The sequence below is a fragment of the Phyllostomus hastatus genome, unplaced genomic scaffold (assembly GCF_019186645.2).
Source record: "Phyllostomus hastatus isolate PE091 unplaced genomic scaffold, TTU_PhHast_1.1 phas_contig_40, whole genome shotgun sequence".
NCBI lineage: Eukaryota > Metazoa > Chordata > Mammalia > Chiroptera > Phyllostomidae > Phyllostomus > Phyllostomus hastatus.
The window spans coordinates 42,043,203-42,069,981 of NW_025333872.1; the positions used below are offsets into that span (position 1 = coordinate 42,043,203).

A 26,779-nucleotide genomic window follows, 5' to 3' on the forward strand; every position below is an offset into this window, starting at 1 on the left:
GGTATCACCTGCCTCCTCCTGCTTCTTCTCCTTCTTCCCTTTGTTTGTGGAAAGACGTTGGAAACCTATTTCTTTATTACAGGAGGTGATGCTGTTTTAGGTAAATTTACGATCATGAGGGTTCGGATGGATAAACAAAGTGTGTACTCCAAAGCAAACTATTTTATACTGGGAGACCCTGACATAGGTAGAAGTATAGTCTCTTCCCTTAATTTCTAAATATCCAAGCAGCTTTACCGAGTTTCATATTTTTTGTGAGTATGCCCCTTCTCTCCCTTAGGAAGAAATGAACTTTCAGATGGAAAGAAACAAAGAGCGAGTGCGCAAGTATGAAACAAACCTTTTCTTTATCTTCCCTGGTTCTCATTCTTTCACCATAGACCAAAAACACATGCTGACCAGGATCGTAACAGCCAGGGGACTGGTCAACCAGCATCAACTGACACCAACGGAAAAGGTCCCGGAGGTTGAATTCCCACGGTCCTCCTTTTTGCCCCCATTTCTTCTCAACAGTCACTTCATGGTCAATCTAGAAAGAAAATGCCTTTATTGGAAAACAGGTATCACTACTGGGCACTGCATTAAGTACCATTAATGTATTATAAATGCATACATAATCCGAACAGAAATTAACAGGCTTGATTCAGATGTCTCCCCTTTTCTAATCCAGACTTGTAAATGTCAGAAATACCCTGTAAACATTAACATTGAAACATACGACAGAACTGAATTACTGTAACCCTCAAATGAGTAGCTTCCCTTCCACTGTAAACTTGTAGAATTCTATGTGATTTATTTTAGACTAGTAATTTGGTAAGTGTCCCATGCTCAGAAAATGATAGCTCAATTATAGGCAGGAAAATAAAGAACAGTTAATACAAATAGGTACTTACCTGGTTGTTGAAAGCAACCATTTTCTTAACAATATTTTTGTCAATGGCTGGAAAGAGAGTACTGGCAATGAATTCCATGTCAATTACCGTAAGGGGGTCCACGAAGACCTATAAAATCCAAAAGTAACATGGAGGTGCAAGTCTCTCTTTACTAAACACCAGAAATTAGTATCACTGGTGATGTAAAATTTTACTTATCATCAAAATAACAATAGCTTAGTTATACATATATGTATATAAATTTTCAGTTCTAGAGATATCTTTTCTTGCATTTTTAGGATACAGAATCAAATAGTTTTTGAAATATAAAGCAACTGTTAGCTCAACTCTAATGAAGAGAAAAAGATACATGCAATGTCTTTTTTTTAGTATATTTATTTTTTAAAATACCCTACAAAAATTCTGGATGGTAGACATATGAGCATTCACTATAAATCTATTCAACTTTTCAATATGTTTGAAATGTTTTATAATAAACTATTCTTAGAAGATACTTAGCAAATTATTAATTATCAAGGGGCAGGGACATTAAACAAAGCCAACATCTAAAGCCACTTCCAAACCTCTAGGTTAGCCAAACTGTAAAAAACAGATGTTAGAACCATGGAACATACACACAAAGACATCCTACCATCTCTGCAAATGTGAATAAAGGCAATAATATGCCAAATTTGAATTATGGTTGACTTCGGAATGGAGAATATAGATTTTTAATTCTTTGTGGTAGTTTTCTGTTCTCTCTCACTTGTTTTTATTAAAATACATTGTTTTCATTATAAAATTCTTTTGATGTCTTAATAGACACTTGAAAAGGTCACATGTTGGCCTTAATCCTGAACATAGTAATAGAATCCTACAGAGGGCGGTGACCTTACTCTCCCCCAACTGATAATAATACCCCAGGTCCTCTGGGGCAGAAGACAAAGGGATTCACATCAGGAGAGATGTGATGATGGGAATCAGATGCATTAATATTCATCATATAAAGACATGAAATTGAAAACCAGATCATTAAACTGACTGTCTCATTCTCACAGAGAACCTCCTAATAGCTACACACCAACAGTCGTATCACACCCTATACTCTACCTGTGGTGTCTATGGTAACAGGAAATCTCACCTGAGTGAATCTGTTAAGAAAAGACCTGGGCAAGCCCTTCCTCCCGCCTCCTTGTCTAAAGGGGTTTTGACATCCAAAAATCTTCGTCTTTTCATGCTGTACTTGAAAGCTCATCCCTAATTCAGGAATATAGATTTCTCCTCGGTGGTCAAAACAAGCATTGAGTCCTTCTAATACAGACTGAGAGGCCAGGTTGAGCTATATGGAGAAGAAAATGCATACATGTGTTATATGTGGTGTGTGACTATAACAAAAAGCAAAGGAATACCAGGCAGAAAAGACAGTGCTATCTTCAAGAGGAGGAAGCTCAAACAATATTGGTTACATTCTACTTCTTAACTTGAGTGATGGATTGATGTATATGCATCCTATTATTATACCATATACATGTTAGATTTGATGTATATAAATTCTCAATAATCTTTCAGTAAACAAAATAAATATCGACTGAATTTTTAAAAAGCAATTAAAATTTCTAAAATTAAACGGTATCCATTATGTGCACCATATTGACCTTCTCTATAAATAATAGCTTACAAAAAAACCTGGCCAATATACAGATATCTCATTTTTACACTCTGAGATTTTAAAAGATAAGGAAAGATAGCTCTTTACATACACAGGTAAGTAAATAACTTTCCCAGCTCAAATACTGAATGAATCTCTAAATGAGCGTAAAAGTCATGGTATAAACTACATAAAGTGGATCTACACAGCTATCATTTACCAACAGTTTTGTGAACAAGAACAAACACAAGATTTTTGTGCCAAAAATGAAAAGAGCTGAATGGAGGTCTCCACATTAGGTTCAGAGCTCAGGAATGGGATGTATGGGTGGTTCTTAGGAAACATGGAAAAATTCAATTGGAAAAATTCAATTGGAAAAATATGAATCAATAAAATTCAAATGGCAAAACCCTAACTATGTTAGAATGTCAAATGTCATGTTTACACAAGCACAATAAGGCACAAATTCCACTGTGTGTTTCTAAACAGGCTAAGTTCTAAAAGCCGCACTGAGGTATGATTGCAAGTCTAGAATGTCTTGTGGTCTCCAGATGAATTTTCACCCACTGGAGTGAAGTCTTAAGCTTTACAACTAGGCACTCTTTTTCCTGGATAATGAATATTGTATTGAACATCTTTTTCAAAAAAAATTTTTGGGGTAGGAGGGAACCCTCTCCTTAATATGTCCCCTAGCAGCTCAGGAGAAAAGGAATGCCCCAGCATGTCCTCTGACTGCAGACCAAAGGGGTCCGAACCTGGGGAATGCTGGGGCCTGTGTCACATCTCACCTGTCACACTTTCATGACTCTAATCACATAAGCACCCTACCACCACTTCCTAGCCCTTTCCTGAACTCACATGGCACCTCTCACTCTGACTTGACTCCTTTGGCCACAGCCTTAAATTTTTAATGTTTTTAAATCACTTTTTCATATTTCAAGCTACCTGTCACGGTTATTTAGCCCTAATCACGTCTCATAAAGTGCTCTGTTCTGGTCAATAATTTATCAAATATGCACATATAACATTGATCATTTCCTCGCCATTTCTGTATGTTTCTTCTTAAGATAACTTTCCCCAGTCTCTCTGTTGCACTAGTAAAACATGAGGTGGTTGACACTGTTTGTAAAACACCCATGAAATAAATGCAAAGAGCATACCTGCCAGAGCCTATAAGAAAACACTAACTAGGAGGTAGTTTTGCTCTGGAGGCTACTTACAAAAGTAGGAAAGTTTGGAGGTAATACATATAGAGGGGCCTCTAAATGTGCCTTCCAGCAAGTGACTATTTTTATTATTAAAAGAAACAATGGAGGATTCTTTTCATTAGAGAATTTGTCTTTAAATAGGCAATAGCATGATCATCCACTGAGAAATGCCCTAGAGCTATGAAAAGCATGGTTGCTCTTCACATGTGAGACCCTGTCTGTGGCATGGTGGACAGTCCCCTCACCTCATCCAACACAACCCAGTGACCAGCCTTCAGAGCCGCCAGCAAGGGGCCATCACGCCAGGCAAACTCTCCTCCTTTGCCACCTTCCACAGGTAGATCTGCTCCGAACAGGTCTGTGATGTCCTTTGAGAGGGGACAGAAGTGAAAAAAAGCAAAACTTACATAAAAAATTAGCTGGATTCCAAGAGCCAAAATGTAAAATACTAAATTCTTGGGCCTTGTGCCACTCTTCCTTCTTACTCCCGAGACAGAACTAGTAATTCACCCCAGCCTTCTCCACAAGGAGCCCAGACATGCCCCCAGGAACCTTCTTGCTACAATGCCCCAGAATCAGTGACGGGAGCTAGAGCTCCAAATCAGTAGTTCTCGGCTGCAGCTATACCTGGAAATTAACTGGTGGGCTTTAAAAAAAAAATTTAAAACAAAACCCACCAGCAATGCCCACGCTCTGCTCCCAGACCCCATTCCAAGAGATTCTCGTTTAATTTGTCATCTCTGGTCCATATTTTCATAAGGTTGTTTAATGGTTATTTTACTTCTACAAATTTTTATTTTAGAAAGGACCAAAATAAAAAGAGGTTGTATTACAATAAATACTGATATGGGTAATTCTCAAAAGAAAATTAAAGTAAAACATCCAAAGAATTATTACAGATGTTAGCTATTAATGAATTCAGAAGGAGAATTAGTTTGGAAGGTTAAGTTGCTGTGGTCTTGTATAGCCAGAAAATATATGGGATACTGAAAATGTCCTAACTATTCCTGATTAGGGAATTGTAAACAGATACGAACGTACTCCCTCTGCCTATGACTTACCGTCTGCTCTGACAGGTTGATTCGAACAAGGGTGTTGCCTGATGCCTTTGCTAATGCTCCCACCAAACTTGTCTTGCCCACGCCAGGGGAGCCCTCCAGGAGAATGGGTTTGTTCAGTTTTGTAGCTCTTAAGAGCCTCTGGGCATTCATGGCTGTGGTGCCAGCACTGAGTGCATAGTCGGCGATATTATTCCTGTGCAGGACAGGTCCTTAAGTGGAGGGGAAAAAATCCATAGATAAGCTGGACATCACCAAATAACATACACATGCCAACCCAAGACTATAAGGATGCACCGAGAAGACTGTCAGTAAATGAAGTAGCATTTGTAGTGTAATGCTCAACCCTATTTCAACATTTGCTCACTCTGGGGCCCATAAAATGCTTTAGAGAGAAAGAGCCAGCAGCACTTTCCTCAGCTGTGACTGATGCACAAATCTCTCCATCTCTTACACCTACATATGTGCCTACTACATAGGACTAGCTGCAAGCACTATCTTCCCTATCACAACCGATACCTGGAAATACTACAGGTATCTGTACAATTTACCTTTATAAGCAGGTATTTTTCTAAAAGTCAAGTGTAATCTAGGCATGTAGGCCACATGATTCCATATTAAACCATCTCATCCAAGGTTTTAGGCCACCAAAACAATTCAGGATGCATCACCTGCATTTCCCAATTAATCATTCATTCATCCATTCACTCAATCAACAGACATTTTCTGAATGTCTATGAATGCTGGGCTACATATGTCAGATGCCAGGAACAGGGAAATAGGTGACACCAACCTTCCCTCAAAGATTCACGAACCTACTTTTGCAAAAGCTGATGAGGTTCTAGAGTTGGTACATAGGAAAGCTCTTATTTTGAGCACCAAATAACAAACAAATACATGCATTTTTACAAGACGATTTAATCATAGATTAAAGACTACATTTTCCCCTATTTTTATATGCTTCTATGTTTTGTGAATGGTTATATGTTTTAACCACTAACAAAATTATGGTTATGCCAGACCAGATTTTAATTCAGATAACTAGTTCAAAAATAATCATGAATGTGACACACTAAAACAAAAAGTCAAGTATCTATGATGTACAAGAAGAGAATCTTCATTTATTTAAAATCACTCTTACCTCTTGGTATAAAAAATGGATGAATTCCCCAACGGTTATCTATCCCAGTGAATTCTTTGGTTTTGAGTCTGTCATAAATCTTTAATTCATTTTTCTGACATTCGGTAAGTCGGACTACCTTGGAAATTTTCTTGATTAGGAATTTCAGACATTCTTTTCGAGCCAAGAGAGCCGTACCAAACCCAGAGGAAGTGACCCCTAAAAGACAGACAAGTTCATCAAACAGCACAACACCAAGAGCTCCACAACCATTCAGCAGGAGCTCTGGGCAGGTTCCTGGGGAAATGAAGCCCCAGCTGAATGATAGCCGAAACACAATTGTTAATGTAAGCGGTCATAAGGAAGAAGTCTGGCTTCCTTCTCTCCACAATTTATAGATCATCAATTCAGCAAAAGGTAGTTCAGGAAGCACTCCAGGCACTCCTCAGCATGGAGATATGAATGGCTAATGTGGTACTACTGATTGTTTTGGTTTATATTTCTAATCTTCGTGGCTAAAAAAAACAGAAATTAAATACTGAATTTTATGAAATTATAGCAAATGTAAAACAAACTAAAGGATTCAGGCCCATTAACTACAAATGACCATTCATATTAAGAATTATCCAGTTTTTCAGAATCAAGGGCATTTCCAAAAGTCTTCTTTCTACTTACAATCATCATTTCATGCTTACTAAGTCCACTGCCTATAAGCAATGAGAAGTTTTTGGCATATCTTTTCTCAAGATGAGTTTTAAAGAAAAAAGAAAAGAAAGCCATTTTGAGCCTTGGAAATATTAAAGTAAGTGATTCTAATAAAGTAGTTGGGTAACAGGTCTAGGTTTGCTCCATTTTAAAACTCCACTTTGAACCCCTTGTCCCCACCAGCTAAGATACAACATACCTGAACCTATTCCATCTATGTACACCAGGCATGCAGCATGGACAAAAGACGTCACAGTGGAGATGGTCCCTGGTCTTTTCAAAGCAGCTTCCTCCCACATCGTGTTCATGAAGTTAACCCACGACAGGATATCTCTGATACTGACCACACACTTTCGGCCAAATTCCTGGTGGGTTAGCCAGTCAATGAAATCCAGCATCACTTCAGCTACATCAGCACCTATGACACAAGGGAGTAAGTGTGCACTGTTTACAAACTCTCTACAACAGGGACTTGTTCCCTGGGGCCCACAGATGGCCTAAAGCAACTCTATGATCCTTGAAATTACAAGTATATGCAAATTTGGGGGAATTCACGTTAATGTTTTTTGTACAAAGGGGGGTGGTCCATAGCTCCTACTGCATTCCCAAAGGGTTCATGTATAGCATTCCACACATTCAAGAACTTTTTAAATTTAAACAAAAATACCTGAAGAATTATAGTATTAGAAATTATACCCTGAAAACTCAAAGAAATATTCATTTGGTTCATGTTCAGACACCATTCTGAAGGATACAAAGATCTTAGAAAATATACAGATTTTACTACATTATAAAATGACTGCCTGGAATGGGGAATACCACATTTTTAGTGGCACTAAGGCCAGAGTGTTTCTGTTAAATCTATCAAAATTGAGCAAATTACAGAATTCATAAATTTTGTTTCATGATTTAGGTTAAAAGGCTCTTCTACTCATCACAGTTTCATGTTGTAAAATATTTGGAAATAAAACACTTCTTAAATAGTTATATATAGATTAAAGCACTGTCAATTAAATTTAGTAGATCACTTTACGTATACAACTTCTGAAGTCAATAGTAAACATTTATCTAAAAAGAAAAAATAAATAAATTAAAAGTATAAATACCAAAGGATTTTTTTTTTTAAGAAAACACAATGGGAGGAATCGGGACTGTTACAATATGAAAAGACTATTCAACAATGTTCTTCAAGACTACACTGAGAACTAGTTAGCAGAAAACTAACTGGTCAGGACATAAAACACTAATTACAGAAAAAACCATGTATCTTTAGAAGGAACTTAAAATGACAGCTCAAGAGGAAAAGTCCAGTAATAATGAGGAAAGAAATTAAATGCTGTTTCAACTAAATATTAAATACGGTACCTGAGTCCACATTTCAGAGTGAAATAAATTTGAGTTATATCAACAGCTTAATAAAATGGATAATTTTATCCACTATTGGAGAGGAAATGAACCATGACTATTAAACACAAAGAAGATAAGTGATAAAGTAAGCGAGTTCATGTATGTACGAGTTCATAATATTTTTTTACAAAAAATATTAAGGGGTAACATAATATAGAAACCTATGTGATAAATGTAATAAAGAATATTACCTAAAAATAAATAATGATTACTGGTGTAGCTCACTGGGGGTTGGAGCACTCTCCTATAAGCCAAAAAGGTCATGGGTTTGATTCCTCGTCAGGGAACAAACCTGAGTTGCAGGTTCAGTCCCCAATTGGGACATATATAAGAGGCAACCAATCGATGATTCTGCCATATCAATGTTTCTCTCCCTCTCTCTCCCTCCTTTTTCCTCTCTCTAAAATCAATAAGCATGTTCTCAGGTGAGTATTAAAAAAATAGAAAAGTCCATGCTGGAAGGATTACCAAGGAGGCACATTCACTAGGTTGCTGACAGCACTGCAAATGAGAACATCTTTCTGGGGAGCAAGCAGGCCGTAACCAAGAGAAGAAGTTCTTCATTTCCACCTTCAGAAATACTACTTAGGGTTACACGTATACACAGCTTGATGACAGATGTTAACTAGACTTAGTCTTGATCATTTCACAACATATAAAAATATCAAATCACTATGTTGTATACTGAAACTAACACCGTAGGTCAATCATACTTCAATAAAAAATTTAAAAATATATATACCAAAGCAATCTAGGCTCAATTCAAAAAGAACCACCTGCTTTTCCTCCCTGGTTACCTGAAGACTGACCACCATCATGAACAACACAGTAACTACCTTGACCGGGAAGTCCCTGACCAACACACTACTTCAGTGAAAACAAATGGTCAGTGACGTCCTCCACCCTGGGAAAGCAGAAGCACCTAAGACAGAAACTCGGAAAAAAGTAGCCAAAATGTGTAACACCACACCAGATGTCATCTTTGTGTTTGGATTCAGAAGCTGATCTGGTGGTGGCTACACAACGGGCTTTGGCATGATTTATGAGTCCTTGGATCACGCAAAGAAAATGACCCCAAATACAGACTTGCAAGACATGCCCTGTATGAGAAGATGACCTTAAGAAAACAGAAGAAGAAACATTACAGAATGAAGAAGGTCAGGGACTCCAAAGACCAATGCTGGCACTGGCAAAAAGAAGTAAAAGTTCTTCAGTGACTATCTGTTATGACTGTGCAGATTTTTCATAAGAGAATTAATAAACTTAGAACTCTAAAAAAAAAAAAAGAACCACATAATAAATGTTTTGACTCTTCGACTCTTACTGGGTATCTTAAAAATTGGTAAATCTAGGTTATAAATTTTAACCTATATTTTTATAATAAAAATTTTTGGGACTTCCGGCCAAGATGGAGACATAGGTGGACGCACCATACCTCCACGCACAACCAAGATTAGAACAACAACAATTTAGAGGCAGAATAACACCCAGAACTGACAGAAAATTTATCTGAATGGAAGTCGGACAGCCAAGAAGTTGAAGTAGACCTGTTCATCCAGACCAGTAGGAGGGGCGGAGACAAGCAGCCGGGTGCAGGTCAAGGTGCAGACAGCAGGGAGAGTTGGGGACATAAGGCATCTGGGGGCGGGTAAGGTATCCGGGGCGCGCAAAATCGCAGTGGGTGGACCCTGAGTACATAAGCAGCATCTGGCAGACCCAGTGAGGTGGCGACTGTGGAGCAGGACAGAGCACGCAGCCCAGGATCCCAGGGAAGGGACTGAAGTCCCAGGAGAGCGGAGCTACCGCCATTGTTCCCTCTCGACCCCGCCCTTACATACAACATCACAATCTAGCGACTGGGGTGCCCAGCCCTGGTGAACACCGAAGGCTCTGCCCCTCACTGTAACAGGAGCAATCAGACCCTGCCCCCCCCCCCCAAAGAGAGAGAGAGAGATGACTCAAACAGAAGAACAGATTAGTGCCCCAGAACTCATCCTTTTGAGGGACCAAGAGATAGCTAACCTATCAGATGCACAGTTCAAAACACTGGTGATCAGGAAGCTCACAGAATTGTTGATTTTAGGAGCAAATTAGATGAACAAATGCAGGTTACCATAAAAGAAATGAAGGAAAATGCACGGGTAACCAATAGTGATGGGAAGGAAACTGGGATTCAAAACAATAGAGTGGACCAGAAGGAAGAAAAAAAAAAACCACCAAACAGGAAAGAATGGAGAAATAAGAATTCAAAAAAACGAGGAGAAGCTTAGGAACCTCCAGGACATCTTTAAACATTCCAACATCCAAATTATAGGGGTACCAGAAGGGGAAGAGGAAAAGCAACAGATTGAACACATATCTGAACAAATAATAAGGGAAAACTTCCCCATTCTGGCAAAGGAAATAGATTTCCAAGAAGCCTAGGAGGCTCAGAGAGTCCCAAAGAAGTTGCACCCAAGAAGAAACACACCAAGGCACATCATAATTACATTAGCCAAGGTAAAAATGAAGGAGAGAATCCTAGAAGCAGCAAGAGATAAGGGGACAGTCACCTACAAAGGAGTTCCCATCAGACTGTCAACTGATTTCTCAAAAGGGACCTTACAGGCAAGAAGGGGCTGGAAAGAAATATTCCAAGTCATGAAAGACAAGGACCTATGTCCCAGATTACTCTGTCCATCAAAGCTTTCATTTAGAATGAAAGGGCAGATAAAGTGCTTCTCAGATAAGGTCAAGTTAAAGGAGTTCATCATCACCAAGCCCTTATTTTATGAAATGCTAAAGGGACTTATCTAAGAAAAGAAGATAAAGAAAAAGCATGTATAGTAAAAGGACAGTAAACTCACAATTATTAACAACCACACCTAAAGCAAAACCAAAAGAAACTAAGCAAACAACTAGAACAGGAACAGAACCACAGAAATGGAGACCACATGGAGGGTTAGCAACAGGGGGGTGGGGGGGGGGGAAGGTACAGAGAATAAGTAGCATAGATTGTAGGTAGAAAACAGACAGTGGGAGGGTAAGAATAGTATGGGAAATGTAGAAGCTAAAGAACTTATAGTATGACACATGGACATGAACTAAAGGTGGGGAGTAGGAGGGAAAGGGTGTACAGGGTGGAGGGGAGTGAAGTGGGGAAATGGGACAACTGTAATAGCATAATCAATAAAATATATTTAAAAAATTTTTAATGAAGTAAAATAATAAATTAGCTGATGACAATTAAAGAAATATGGTTGAAAAATTCCATAAACATTTTCTAAAAATGAAAAAAACTAAAATCAAACCCAAATTTTCCTTATCTTTAGCTAACATACCTTCTATAAAGATGTTCTAAGCCCTGGTTGGCATAGTTCAGTGGATTGAGTGTGGGCTGTGAACCAAAGGGTTGCAGTGTTTGATTCTCAGTCAGGGCACACGCCTGGGGTGCAGGCCAGGTCCCCACTGGGGGCCACATGAGAGGCAACCACACATTGATGTTTCTCTCCCTCTCTTTCTCCCTCCCTTCCACTCTCTAGGAATAAATAAATAAAATCTTTTTTAACAAAGTTCTATAAACAGGTGAAGCAATAAGGAAACTAGAATTTAATAACCCTAGTAAAGGAGGCAATGGGAAGAAGGGGTATTTTAATAGATGGTAACAGGCTAATATCATATTTTTTTAGATCTAGTTTGTTCCTATTTCTCTATCTCCCCTCCTCCTTATAATAGACCATGTGTACATACTGCAAATGCCCTACATCACACCTCTCACGTCCAGCCAACAGATGCTCCATCCCATTCCCACCACTGCCACATGAAGACTCTCACCTTTATGATCTATTTTGCCCAGAGACAATCCTGGACGAAGATTACTGCTAATAATCTGTTTTAAATCTTCACGGTTTGTGCTCTGAGGGCACCATATTTCCGTAAACCGGTTCCTTAAGGCAGGAGACAGCTGTAAGGAACACAAACTGCAATGTGAACACAATACTTATAAGGAAAACTAGGAAACAAATCCTTTTAAAAATTGTTAGCTGTGAGCCTGGCAAGTACCAAACACTTCTTTTATTAACTCTACTACTACATACAATTTAATGAAGACCTGCTTTGTCCTGGCTCCTTCTAAATGTCATCTCATTAATCTCTACCACAGCTTCCAAGTCACTGCTGCCATCGCTTTCTTGACAGACATGGCACAGAAGTTCAAAGTAGTACATGGTATATAACATGTACTACACGGTATAACAAACAGGATTCCAGCCCCAGTGGGCAACTCCCTACCCTGAACACCTTCCCCTAAGCCAGGCCCTTCCTTTACTTTACCTGCAATTATATAACCAATGCTTTAGAGAAAATAATGCTATCTTCCCATAGGCAGAGCTGTCTCAAATAAAGGAAAACTGCTTTTATGTAGCTCAGAGAGTAGGATCATGAGGTATATATTTTACCTCTTGTATAACAAAGAATTGTGCAGTCCCTCCGTTCTTAAGGCCTCTGCCCTCAGTCTGGATTCCCCTTACCCTTCCCATTGGTCAGTTAACTTCCATTCACAAATGTCTGCAATGACGCATGTAATTACCACTTTCCTTTTACTTGACAATATAGTCCTTTCACTGTATAGCCTACCACATCAAAACCAGGAACAATGCTTGTACTCAGAGCAGCTCAATTAAGACCCAGGGAATACATGAGTGTTCTTCATAGCCAGCCTAGACAAGGAGCGCCTCTGGTCTTCAGAATCCTACCTTGCTCTGCTTGCTAGGTATGCAAAATAAAAGTTGGCAATCTTTGGCTAAGAAAAACATAAGTTAACCTGATAGGCAAGTTAACATACACAGCCTTGAAATCATGTCCTCTGTGTCATTTCCACTTGCCAAATAACCAGTTTTCATATTTTGTTTGAAACCATAGTGTATTTTATTTCTTCTCTTCAGAACATTTCTTGAAGGACAGTGATATAATCTTTTGTCTTAAGCTACTGAGAAAAATTAGGCCTGAGATATCATGTTTGCATTTAAGCACCCACCAAGTTACCAGGAATCTGAACTGCTTTCAGTCACACCCAACCCCTGGTTCTTCCCATCATCCTTGACCTGCTACCACACTACCCTCTTCCTAACTGTAACAGGCTAGGGTCCCACACACCACACATACTTCACTGAGAGGCCTCACAAGCCTGAGAACCGCAGAGCTTGAATATTAGATCCTGGCTGGATCCTGGCTGAACATTACCTTTCGTAGAAAAGGAAACACCCCCACCCTTTTCTTTCCAAAAGACTGACAGCGACCCACAGAACCCTGACAGAAGAGATATGGTTCACCTGCAGAACCAAAAGAGGTTCTTGGCTGTGACTTCTCAACACTTTAAAATCGCTCATAAAGCCACACCCATGTGTAAGAGAATATAGGCTAGTAGCACAGCTTGAGATTAAATTTCAGTTTTAAATTTTCACATCCATGAAAGTAGAAAAACAACTTTCTCACAGAGCTCTTAGGAAAATTTATTATACTAATGTACGTAAAGACCTGGGCAAAGTGAATGGAACACTGAAATTTCAGGCACACACACAAAGTGCGATATCAAATAAGGAAATGTTTATCTGTTTGAAGTATTTTTTAATCTTGTAATAATCCTAAATTATCTTTCTGGATTTTTACCTTTTACCCAGGTTTTACCCCACATAAGAATCCTAAATGCATTTTTACATACTGCATTTAAGGGTGCCAATGAGCTATGGTCAAAAAGTTAAAATAAATTATGCTTTGAGAACATGGTTTTACCTCTTTTTTTCCAAAGTCACCCCCAGGGTTCATGGTTGCTAAGATACGGAATTTTTTCCCAGCAGTCAACAGCTCTACCTCATTATCCTTGTCCTCTAGGCTGCCTTTTTCTGCTAATACCAGAGACTTTTCTACTTCAAGGACACTAAATGACAGGAAAAAAAATGGAGAATATATTATTAGAAAAGGCTTATGTATTTTTCCTATTTTATGGCTTCAACATTCTTTAAGAAGGAAAAAGAAAGTTATCTCCTCTGCTAAGCTTTCACATTAGTAAATGGTTTCACACATTTGAAAAAGACTCATTATCTCAATTCCTGTGTGATGGAACAGTATTTCTGATCACAAGAAAAAGAATTCATTTTTCCACGTATGCCCTTAATAAGGAAAGCATTTGTTTTAAAAAAGAATCTCACATGTAAATGTTAATGGCAGCATTATTCATAAATGTAGAAACAACCCCAAAACGACCAAGTGGTGAATGGAGAAAAAATATGGTATATCCACACAATGAAATACTACTGGAAGTAAAAAGAAACAAGCTATTGATAGCCTACAACACAGATAAACCTCAGAACATTATTGCAAAATGAAAAAAAAGGCCACTTATATGAAATGTCCTGAAAAAGCAAATCTAGAGACAAAAAGATTAGTAGGAGGAGGTGGCATCAGAGATAAACTGTAAATGGGCACAAGGGATCGTACTGGGATCATGGAAGTGCTGTAAAACTGTATTATGATGGTTGCAAAACAGTGACTTTACTAATGTTCATTTAATTATACATTTCAAGCGAGTCATTTTATGATATGTAAATTATACCTCAGTAAGGAGTGAAAAATAGATATCATCAAGATTCATATAGGTCTGAAGTTAAGAGAGGCCTTACAGCCATAATATCGAGAATGCAGATTCTAGTACTTTCTAAAAAATTAAGACAATGGCTATATGATTTGCCATAAAAAGAATTTTAACTTAGGCTCATTTGTTTCATCCTAGCCATCCCAGAGTCCCATCTTTCTGATTACTGACAGCAAAACAGAAAAACTAGGCCTCTTAAAGGAGATTCTGCATGCTGAAGCGAAAAGAGTAGAAACTCTATCAACTATTTACTATTCACAAAAATATCTATAAAAACAAGATGAGCAAAACCAAACATAGGGAATATATATACCTGTTGAGTCTTTCCAGGACGGAGTCGTCAGCCAGTGAGATCTCATCCAAGAGGAAAAAGCTATCCTCCTTCATGGCCAGAACCAGAGGCCCATCATGCCACTCAAAGAGTCTTGATGTATCAACTTCTTCCTATAATTTGGAAAAGGAGGTGAAATTAAAAGGTGACTGTCCACAAGACAACACACATGAAGCTAGCTAGTGTCTGCTGGAGGGACGTGATCATTCTGTCAGAAAGCACAACGGGGATCTCCCTCAAAATAAATGGGATGATCTTATGGAGGGCAGGTCCCCTGCAGTACTGGTTTCCCTCACTAGGAGAATATTCTAGCAATCCGTCTGTATCAGTCACCAGCTGACATTGCTGTGAGAGGCTACGTTCAGTTTCAGTGAATTTTTTTTTTTTAATTTTTATTTCACAATGTTGCCTGAGCATTTCTGTCTTTACAGAATACATTCTGACCACCAGGAATTCCAGACATAGCATCTGTACTTTTTTTTTTAATGTATTTTATTGATTATGCTGTTACAGTTGTCCCATTTTTCCCCCTTCACTCCCCTACACCCTGTACACCCTCTCCCAACCATATCCCCCCCTTTAGCCATGTCCATGTGTCATACTTAGTTGTTCTTTAGCTTCTACATTTCCCATACTATTCTTACCCTCCCCCTATCTATTTTCTACCTACAATCTATGCTACTTACTCTCTGCACCTTTTCCCCCCCTCTCTCCTCCTTCCACTCCCCTGTTGCTAACCCTCCATGTGGTCTCCATTTCTGTGGTTCTGTTCCTGTTCTAGTTGTTTGCTCAGTTTCTTTTGGTTTTGCTTTAGGTGTGGTTGTTAATAATTGTGAGTTTGCTGTCCTTTTACTATACATGTTTTTTCTTTATCTTCTTTTCTTAGATAAGTCCCTTTAACATTGTCCCCTTATCTCTTGCTGCTTCTAGGATTCTCTCCTTCATTTTTACCTTGGCTAATGTAATTATGATGTGCCTTGGTGTGTTTCTTCTTGGGTGCAACTTCTTTGGGGTTCTCTGAGCTTCCTGGATTTCCTGGAAATCTATTTCCTTTGCCAGAATGGGGAAGCTCTCCTTTATTATTTGTTCAAATACGTGTTCAATCTGTTGCTTTTCCTCTTCCCCTACTGGTACCCCTATAATTAGGATGTTGGAACGTTTAAAGATGTCCTGGAGGTTCCTAAGCTTCTCCTCGTTTTTTTGAATTCTCATTTCTCCATTCTTTCCTGTTTGGTTGTTTTTTTTTTTCTTCCTCTGGTCCACTCTATTGTTTTGAATCCCAGTTTCCTTCCCATCACTATTGGTTACCCGTGCATTTTCCTTCATTTCTTTTATGGTAACCTGCATTTTTTTTTTTCATCTAATTTGCTCCTAAAATCAACCAATTCTGTGAGCTTCCTGATCACCAGTGTTTTGAACTGTGCATCTGACAGACTGGCTATCTCTTCGTCACTGAAAAGGATGAGTCCTGGGGCATTGATCTCTTCTTCTGTTTGAGACATGTCTCTCTCTCTCATTTTTTTTGGTCTGGTTGCTCCTGTTATGGTGAGGCGCGGAGCCTTAGGTGTTCACCAGGGCTGAGCACCCCAGTCGCTAGATTGTGATGTTGTGAGGGCGGGGTCGAGAGGGAACAATGGCGGTAGCTCCGCTCTCCTGGGACCTCAGTCCCTTCCCTGGGATCCTGGGTTGCATGCTCTGCCCTGGTCCACAATCACCACCTCACTGGGTCCACCAGCTGCCACTTGCGTACTCAGGGTCCACCCGCTGTGATCTTGTGCGCCCCAGATGCCTTACACACTCCTGGTTGCCTTATACGCCCAGTTCTCCCTGTTCTCCGAGCTCCGTGACCCCCGCCCAGCTGCTTGTCTCCGCCCCTCCTACTGCTCTGGACGAACGGGTCTACTTCAACTTCTTGGCAGTCCGACTTCCATTCAGATAAATTCTCTGTCAGTTCTGGGTGTTATTCTGCCTCTAAATTGTGTTGTTCTCATCTTGGTTGTGTGTGGAGGTACAGTGCGTCCACCTATGCCTCCCATCTTGCCAGAAGTCTCTCAATGAATTTTTTTTGAAGATTCTTTCAACATCTTTGCCCATGTCATGATGGGTACCTATGAGCACACCTGCCCACAGAACACTGAGTTTTGGTTTTTGACCAAAAACAGCATGAGCCTTGTGCCCTACCCTCCCTATTCATCCGATCTTGCCCCAAGAGTTATTTCTTGTTCCTCTGGAAGAAAAAAAAAAAACAAACCAAAACCTCAAAGGGAAACATTTTGGTGATGTGGAAGAAGTGAAACAAAAATTGGCCAAAGTACTAAAAGGCATCAAAATCAGTGAGTCCAAAAACTGTTTTCAACAGTGAAAAAACATCTTGATAGGTGTATTATATTAAATGGAGAGTACTTCAAAGGTGACTAAAGCTTAAACATGTAAGAATACACAATTTTTAATTAATTAATTTGCAGTTTTTGGGATCCCCCCTCATAAAGGACTGAGAACAAGGGACAGATCCTACACAACAGGACGCTCATGAGGCCCCCTGCAGGCCTGTGAAAACCTGGAGATACATATAAAATCCGGAATCAAACACCCTGCGCCAAGCACAAAATTGATTCATGCAGAGAGTTAACTCAGTCCTTTAAATAAATGTCCTCATTTGCTACTGGACAAACCTTGTCCTTTGGCTTCTGTCTCACCGGCCGCAGTCCCCCCAGGAAGTCTGATGTCTCCATGTGTAAGTGGCAGTTGACTGAGTATAATTTCTGATTTGCCAAGGCTGCGAACACCTGACAAATGGTAGTTTTCCCACACCTGTCAGAGATACACACCAGATTACCAAGGAGAATGAATTCTAAATACACACCCACCAACAGCCCAGTCAGCAAAAGAGAGGAGCTCTGGTGAGAGCCTCACTGTAGCAGCAGACACTATTGGCCAACACACGTCTGCACCCCTAGCCCAGGGTGCACTTCCCCAGAACACCAGCACCCTGACATGTTCCAGAACAGCACAACAGGATATGAATTCCACTCTTTCCTACTTCTACTAACCACCACCAAGCAATAGGAAAGTCAATCCTTACAGACTTCCAAGACACACAGCTCACATGCTACTTTTCTCTATATATCTATAGGACATATAGAGGAAAAAACTACATTAAAAAAAGTAACAATATAGAAAAAAAAACAACCCCAGTTATAATGATGCAAGAAATCATTCTCCCATCACAAAGGTCCAAAGGTAGAAGGAAATAAGTAACAGATCTCTTATTGCTTCTTAAAAAGGGAGAAAAGGAAGAAAAGAGGAAGGGAGGAAACAAAAATTGCTTTTCTGATGAGTCCTTCCGAGATAACTCAAGTAATCCTATGGAACTGAACTGAACCCTCATAACCAGTTACTGTCACAGAGCTTTACCCAGTGTCTCCAACCAACAGCACTGGTTCGCTGAATTCCAAGGCCCTTCCCACCAGCATCGCCTGTCTCCGCATGTTCTCGGTCCACACGATGTGGCTGAACTTGGACTCCAAAGTAGACATGAGAGTAGACAATTTACCTATCAAAATAGAATAAATACTTAGATTCTAATATGAGTATAACCCAACTCATTCTCCTTTGGGTATTTTGACCAACTCACTCAGCAATTTTAGGACATTTTCTTTGGAGAAGAGGGATTGAGGACACAACTTTTTCTTGAAATGTTTTTCAAGGACTTCTTGAATCACTTCAACCTCCTCCTGCTTCCTGACTCGGCCAGCCAGAAGCATATAACCTTAAAAAAATAAAAATGAGGAATCATCAAGTGTCAAGACCAAGGGAAGTTGAGAATACAAAGCAGTGGCCAACTCTCATTAGCTGCTGCTGGAGGAAAAGAAATCTGAAGATCTATTTTGGAAAACTGGGAGACCTTACTATGACTAACCATATCCCTGCCCTATGCTCCAGCAACATTACTTCTAAGTAGACTCAAACACAAATGAACACATGTGTGTACCAAACAACATATACAGCAATAATCAGAGCAGCTTTATTCATAATAGCAAAAAAGTGGAAAGGATCCAAATGTCCGTCAACATGAGAATTGCTAAACATATTATGGTATCTCCATATACAGGGTTATAGCACAATAATATTTTAAAGAATGAAGTCCTGATACACATAACAGCATGGCTGTAGGTCACATCAGAGTGAATGGAAAGAAGCCGGACCCAGAATACATATTTTATGATACTTTTTAGATGAAGCCCAAGCACAGGCAAAATCAATCACTGGTGATCAATTAATTACCAAAGCAGTGGTTACCTCCAGGGGAAGTAAGACTGGCAAGAACCATAAAAGACTCTTCTGTGGTACCAGAAGTTCTAAATCCTGGCCTAGGCAGTGATTCACATTAAGTACATACATATGTAAAAATACATAGAGCTATACATGAAATGACAGAGTGTTTCACCCCACTTTACCACATGTTATATTTCAATTAAAAAGTTTTTCTTAGTATGTTCCTCTTATTATTTACCAGAAACAAGAGAAATTACAATTCTTATAGGTTAGTTTTACTTACTCTCCATGCTCACTAACCACCCCATTAATGATTCATCAGCACCTTTCAAATCAGAACAACATTCTGAAACACTTTCTAGCCTATCATAAAGAAGAACATAAATTCTTCACACACATTAAACCAGAATAACCAATCCTGAGTCTCAGGTGACATCACTGCCTTCTCTCAGAACTCTGACATTATCTGACCTTTCAGGTTTCTAGGACTTTAAGGCACAGTATGACTCTTCCCAGTCACTACATTGCAGACAAGTGGTCCAAAAGGCACCACCAACCACCTGCCTTAATTCCTAACAAACCTTGTTGGAGGGAAGGTGTTGTGCCCATAGCCTAACTCCCAAGGGTGGCCACCTGAAGGGAGTAATGAGAAAACCTTAGAAACCAAAATGCATTAGCACAGAGGCCTGCAGAAATAGTAACACTTAGAAAAGCAGCTGGGACTTGAGAGAGAAAGGCTCAGTTCCTGAAACACCTAGTAAAATGTACATATGGATCACAATTTGGGCAAGGTTTGTTTTAATTAAAAAGTGTGCTATTTGACATAACTTTGTGGTTTGAGAGCATCTGACTGAAAGCATACCATCATTGGCTAAATGCTGTAGCCAGTCATAATCCTTTTCGGTCTGTTCAGCCAACCTGTATCTGTCAGCCCATCGAAACAAGTCACGAAGGGTGATGAAGCCCTGCTTTCCAGCAAACACTGACGAGCTTCTGCGGTGGGACTATTAATGAATCAAAACAAATGAAAACGGACAATGTCAGGCACATAGTAAAACACATAAAAATCTTAAAAAATTTAAGCCCCCATAAAAATTATTCATTCCACTGATATTAAACTTAAATGTAAAGGGATGTAATCATTTGAAGAAAAATGCAAACTCATGTAAAAAAAGTAAATGAACAATGGAATTCCATCTCACATGCCATACAGAAAAAGACCACGAATGCAAATGCAGGCAAACATGCAGGGAAAGTAACTTCATAATGTGGGACCACAGAAGTAAAAATATTTATTATTACTAAGTTTCTGAAAAGTAACTTGACAGTGTAAAATTCTGATAAAGAACACTTTTAACCTCATAATTAATTAATGGGATCCTCTGGAGAAACAAAGAGAAGAAAAAAAAGATAACTGTAGCTTTCCAGAGTTGACAAGGGTTTGCCACACAAAAAGGATCTTTTTACAAGGTAGGAGGACATCCCCCGCAAAAAAGAAATTTATTTACAAAATTGTGTATTATAAAAAATTCTGTATTCAGCCACCTTCAAAAGTTCTCTCCATGTGATAAAATACACCTATCAAGACATCTTTTTCCATTGCTCAAAAACAATTTTTTGGACTGGTCAACTTTGTTGCTTCTGCTACTTTTTGTTCCACCTCTTCCACATCAGCAAATGTTTCCCTTTGAGGACTTTTTCATCCAGAAAAACAAAACAAACAAACAAAAAACTAGCTCAGGGACAAGATCACATAAACAGTGAGGCTCGTGAGGCAGGAGATCACATATTTTGGTCAAAAGCTGAACACTCAGCACAGTGTGAGCAGGTGCACTCATAAATCACCCATCATGAAATGGGCAAAGATGTTGAAAGAGTCTTCAGCAAAATTTCACTGAAGCCAAACGTAGCCTCTCACAATAATGTCAGCTGGAGCACTGATACAGATGGGTTCCAAGAACACTTACCTAGTGGGGGAAGCCTGTACTACAAGGTGCCCACCTTCCAGAAGATAATTCTGTTTTGTTTTGTTTTGTTTTGGTCCCCCCTCATAGTTATGTCCATTCAAGGAACATATCCATTTAAAAAACTAAATTTCAGTGTGTTTATGTCAAACTCTTAAAGTAAATGTTCCAATTTTATCCACAAATAGGACACTGTCATCAAATATAACATCAGAATTTTTAAATATAGTAAATTGTTGATTTACAAAACAAAACCAAAAAATATTAATGAGATGTATTTTAAGACAAGATCCTTATTCTGAAAATAAATAAATAAATGGATGAGCTGTTGTTTTTATACTTAAGGAACCTATCAAATTTTGACAACCAAGTATAATCAACACATTCCATTAAAAGTAAGTGAAATGCCCTGGCTGGGTAGCTCAGCTGGTTCGAGCACAGCCCCAATACACCAAGGCTGTGTGTCCAATCCCCACTCAGGGCACATTCAATAATCAACCAATGAATGTATAAATAAGAGGAATGACAAATCAATGTCTGACTGTCACCCCCCTTCCTTTCTCTCTGTCTTTAAAATCAATAAACTTAAAAAAGAAACTAAGTAAGTTAAGTGACAGATGAAATACCTGAAGGTCCAGCATGACTCTAACCAACTTGCTGCAGTAAGAGGGTGGCAAGCTACACCGCTTATGCAAGATTGTTTCCAACTCAGAACTTGGCAGTTCATCAAAGTGCAATTCTACAAACCGGTTCCTGAAGGCTCTAGAAAGCACCTGGGAAAGGCAGAGGGGAAAAAAAACATGATAAAAAGGGCCTTTTCAGCCCTGGCTGGCGTAGCTCAGTGGATTGAGCTCGGGCTGCAAACCAAAGTGTCGCATGTTCGATTCCCAGTCAGGGCACATGCCTGATGCAGGCCATGACCCCCAGCAACCACACATTGATGTTTCTTTCTCTCTCTTTCTCCCTCCCTTCCTTCTCTAAAAATTAAATAAATACAATCTTAAAAAAAAAAGGGGGGCCTTTTCATTTCATTTCCAAATTGAGTATCTGCTATTCACTAAAAAAGAAAAAACCTTCAAAAGTGATGAAAAAACCTCATCTTTCAAGGAAGACTTACTACTTGATGCAGTAACAAATGGGAGCAAGGGACAAATGCTGCATACCTTTCTGCCTCCATAAAGTCCTGGGGGATTCTGGGTAGCAAAGAGCATAAATCGAGGGTGTGCTTTAACAACTTCTTGAGTTTCTGTTATGAGCAATTCACGGTTATCATCTAGCAGTCTGTTCAGTGCTTCTAACACATCAGTAGGGGCCAAATTCAATTCATCTAAAATAATCCAGTAGCCCTTTCTCATAGCATCAATAAGAACACCTTGGAGGAAATAAACACCAAGAATTAGTGCATAAAGTAGTCCAAAGTTCTATACAAATCAACAAACCCTAGATTTATCATGAAATTTCAAAGCAAATTACTCTCCATAGCCAGTCATGCCCCAAAATAATTTGTGATGTTGAATATCAAAGCACAATTTTCAATTAAAAGTCCTTTTTATTTTATACAGGGGGGCCAAGGCTGACAAACATCACATTTCCAACTTATGTTCCCCCCTACAGTTTAATTTCATTTACATTATCACAGTCTCACATAATTTCCAACATCCCTCTTGCTCAATGCTCACCCCATTCTTTTGAGTATCCAGGAAATGAAGTAGGAGTTCAACTGCCCTCTTCAAAACTTGGCCCTAGTCCTGACTACAGCTGACAAAATTCTAGTGGGGCCCAAAGGAAGCTGGACCCTTAAGCATCACTCCTAAAACATGCAGCTTAGGAAGAAAAACCAGCCGTAATGGCAGCAGTCCATGTGCCTCACCTGGAAAGGATAATGATTACTTGGGGAAACAGGTCTAAAAGAATGAACACCTGCACTCATGAAAACAGAGTAACAATCCTACCTTCTTTAAACACCAGCTTCCCTGAGGAGTCAGATGTGTAACAGCCAATGTACTCTTGAATATCCGTGTGCTCATGATTGTTAATACGCACACAGTGGTTACCAGTAGCTGCAGCTAGCCACCGGATCAGGCTCGTTTTACCAACCGATGTCTCTCCCTGAATCAGCACTGGATATGTTCTTTAAAAGATCAGCCAACAAAGCAATTAAAAAAAAAACACATAAAAACCAGAATTAATTCAAGTAATGTTAAAAAAGAATAACTATATCATGTCACATCAGCATAAAAGAACATTTTTATATACCTATGTACTACTAATGCAGTATTTCTTTTTTTAATTTTTATTGTTGTTCAATTATAATTGCCTGCAATTACCCCCCACCATTCCCCCACCCCCACCCCAGACATCCCCACATCCCTCCCTTGCCCCTTGGTTTTGTCCATGTGTCCTTTTATAGTCATTCCTGAATGATGCAGTATTTCTTAAGCCCAAAGAAATTTCTATGTAAAAGCAGTTCCTGAGAAAATACTAAGGAAAAATCTCTTGTACTACTTGTGAGAAACAGTAAGTGGGACTCACTGTTATTCACTTAATAAATAACAGGTAATGAGTATTCATCGAAAAACTACTGAAAAGCAACCTTAAAGATGACCAAAATAATCTGCATCCATATGGCTTCCACTATGGCACAACCAGAAACAATGATTTGTGCCAGGAGAAAGTTCGCTTAGCCAATAAATAACAATAAACCACTTTGAAATTCAGGTAAGGAAGGAAGACTAGAATGTCACCAATGTCTAAAATAATAAAACCTCAGAGCAGCAAGAGAAAAGTCCCACACACCCGGCAGAGACCACTCGGACTATATCTCTCAGGTTCAGCTTGACAGAAGGTGTGAGAATGTATGTCTCTTCTATCTTAGGTTCCTTGTCTCCCACCGAAATCCAATAGCCTTCAACCTGGATAAGCCGACCTCCTTTTGGTTCTGGAATAGGCTGAAAGACACAAAAGTTACAGCAATAACCCACAATGCCGTGACAACTAGGATATTCTTTCAGGAAGGGGTGAAAGTAAGAAAAGAAGTTGTCACCAAGAATGCTGCCTTGTTCTAGATGCCTGCAACATCAAAATCCATGGATGACATATGGAAATAAAATTACTTCGAGGAATGAGACAAAATAATGACATGTATTAGTTTTTAAATTCAGGTGGGGGTAGATGAATTTGGGGGAAAACCTGAATCAAAATAATTTCTCAGGTTATGATTCAGCTCTCTTCTCTTACCTACCAAAACTCCCACTCTGAAGAAGTATTTCGGTAAAACACGTGTGTTTCATACAAACCACATTCCCCAAAATAGAACCAGTACTGTACTAAGTGAGGAGAGCTTTGCATTATTTCATCTGGATCCCCTGGAAGACTTTAAAAATGAAAGCTACTCCTCAAAGAAACTACCGTGTATAATGTTGTCGTGTATAATGCACTGCTGTGCATAACATGCTCCCATGTTTAATTCGCACCCACATTTCTGGCACAAACTTTCAGGAAAAAAATCTTTCATTGAATTTTTAATTCAAGTTTTATTTATTTAAATTTAGAAACAAAACCAATTATAGTATTCCAGAGTATTATTTTGCATATCGATATCATTATTGCTTTCTTGAGTTATACTTTTAATGCATAAGCATAAATAAAAGAAATAAAAACATTTATATAGATGTAGCATTAATACTACCAGTGTATAATGCCGTCCTTACTTTTCCCTCAAAAATTTTGGCAAAAAAGTGCACACTCTACATGGCAAAATATGGTAATCTATTACATATAGCACTGAGGATAAATCATAATCTTTTGAAGATATGGTGAAAGTTATTGATTTATACAAATTACTATTGTTATACATCAAGATGCTCAAATAGTGGTCCAATCTACAGCTATGAAAAAGTGCTCTTCTAGAACACTTATTCCCCTCACTTGAAGATATATCTAGTTAGGCTAAGAATAGAAATTACAAGAACATTCTTATGAGATAGTCCCATTTATATCATTTACATTACATACATATTAGGCTTCACCTTGACAAATGTACAAACACACACATATATCAAAATTTAGATGGAAAGTACTATCTATAGAGTTTAAATCTCCAAAGAGCAGGAATATGGGGAATTTTTACCATCTAATATTTAACTTTTTGAAACAGATTTATAATTAGAATGAAATTTTGTAAAAAAACAAACAAAAAAAAACAGTCCAACACCTGATAATTCAGCATTTCATTTGTTAAACAAGTCAGAAACAAAAAACAAACATACCTGCTTCAGCAGACTTTTAACACTGCCAGAAACAATGTGTTGACAAATAAGCTTCTGAACTATTGGGTGTGATGCCCTGTCAAGCTGTGTTAGGAAGCCCAAACAAAAGCCCTAGGAAAGACACAAAAATGCAGAACACTAATTACTCTTCTGCAGTGGCAGATTCCCAGAACAACTTTTACAAAAATACCACAGTAGAACAAAGGTCAGGGTAGCTCTGGTATACAATGTTCTGGGCCAATCTGACTAAATGGAAAGCACAAGCAAACCTGGACTATGCATCCCTATTCCCTCCCTCCCCATGGTGAGCCATTCACCAAACTCCATTCAAACCCAGACTTCAGAAACACCTCATAGAGCGAGCGCTGGACGTTGCTACATGGATTGGAGGCTGCAAATCTCAGGGCCCTGCAGAGAGTCCGAAGGCTGTAGTGAGGTCTATGGCCCGTCCCATCCACCAGTGTTGTCCCAGATTCTTTCCGCACATCTCTGTAGAAGCTACAAAGAGGATGCACTTCAGGTGACTTTACTCATTATTCTACTATTGTTCCCAAAAGCCATTTTTACAGATTAGGTGGCCAAGCTTACATACAACTTTCTAGAGCATGCACCAAACCTCTCATTCTTTCTTAAAATATATTTTTCACACACTCAGAGGTATTGTTTCAAAATAGTAAGTGAAGATCTATCAGTTTTCTTTCAAGATAGAAATAGGAGAGGGAAAAAAATAAAAGATACTGAGATGTGAGAGAACCTTAATGAGAATATACTGAGTCCAAACACAGTATTCCAGAGTCAGTTTTAATATGAGGGGCAAATCCATAATGGGGATGAATAAGCACACAGAAAAAACCAAAATCACAGTGTTTTAAAAGGCCATGGTTAAAATCAATAATGACAAAATGTTAAAATTAAAAAGCACGAAGATATGGTGACCAATTACTACTATCATTACCACACATTTGAGAAGTTAGAAGATGACAAGATAGAGTTTCAGACTGAAATATGGAGTGCAAGAAATTTATGACCAGCTACCATAAGATCAAATATAACCAAGTACGTGACACAGTGAAATCCAGGTTCTTGTCCAAACAGGTTTTGGCTTGCCTCTTTATACCCTAACTACACATTCTTTCTCTTGTTAGGAAAAGTACAAGGAAGTTCATAAGGCTCCAAATTTTAGTCTAAGTAATAATCCTTCCATCAGTTTTCTCCAGTTAGGAGGAGAAAAAGGAACAATAATATGAAAGGGCACACATTTTTATGTTCAGAGGAAAGGTTCACAGGGAAACCGA

General features: G+C 38.9%; 1 protein-coding gene across 7 annotated transcripts in view; it reads right to left on the minus strand.

Moving 5' to 3' along the window:
* The window catches only part of MDN1 (midasin AAA ATPase 1), a 139,026-nt gene that overhangs the window by 68,301 nt on the left and 43,946 nt on the right, over window positions 1–26,779 (minus strand). For all 7 annotated transcript variants that reach the window (XR_006786102.1, XM_045842555.1, XM_045842556.1 and 4 more), the window contains exons 21-40: window positions 25,835–25,982; window positions 25,485–25,595; window positions 24,013–24,164; window positions 23,169–23,347; window positions 22,380–22,588; window positions 21,843–21,989; window positions 20,115–20,256; window positions 18,612–18,746; window positions 18,392–18,530; window positions 17,650–17,788; window positions 14,960–15,090; window positions 13,788–13,932; window positions 11,832–11,961; window positions 6,811–7,029; window positions 5,928–6,125; window positions 4,790–4,998; window positions 3,974–4,096; window positions 2,014–2,211; window positions 894–1,001; window positions 341–529 (exon numbers count right to left, since the gene is read on the minus strand). Coding sequence is in view for 6 of the 7 variants with exons in the window: in XM_045842555.1 (XP_045698511.1) it covers window positions 341–529; window positions 894–1,001; window positions 2,014–2,211; window positions 3,974–4,096; window positions 4,790–4,998; window positions 5,928–6,125; window positions 6,811–7,029; window positions 11,832–11,961; window positions 13,788–13,932; window positions 14,960–15,090; window positions 17,650–17,788; window positions 18,392–18,530; window positions 18,612–18,746; window positions 20,115–20,256; window positions 21,843–21,989; window positions 22,380–22,588; window positions 23,169–23,347; window positions 24,013–24,164; window positions 25,485–25,595; window positions 25,835–25,982 (3,151 nt within the window). In the remaining variant the exon portion in view is untranslated. The remainder of the gene's footprint in view (window positions 1–340; window positions 530–893; window positions 1,002–2,013; window positions 2,212–3,973; window positions 4,097–4,789; window positions 4,999–5,927; window positions 6,126–6,810; window positions 7,030–11,831; window positions 11,962–13,787; window positions 13,933–14,959; window positions 15,091–17,649; window positions 17,789–18,391; window positions 18,531–18,611; window positions 18,747–20,114; window positions 20,257–21,842; window positions 21,990–22,379; window positions 22,589–23,168; window positions 23,348–24,012; window positions 24,165–25,484; window positions 25,596–25,834; window positions 25,983–26,779) is intronic.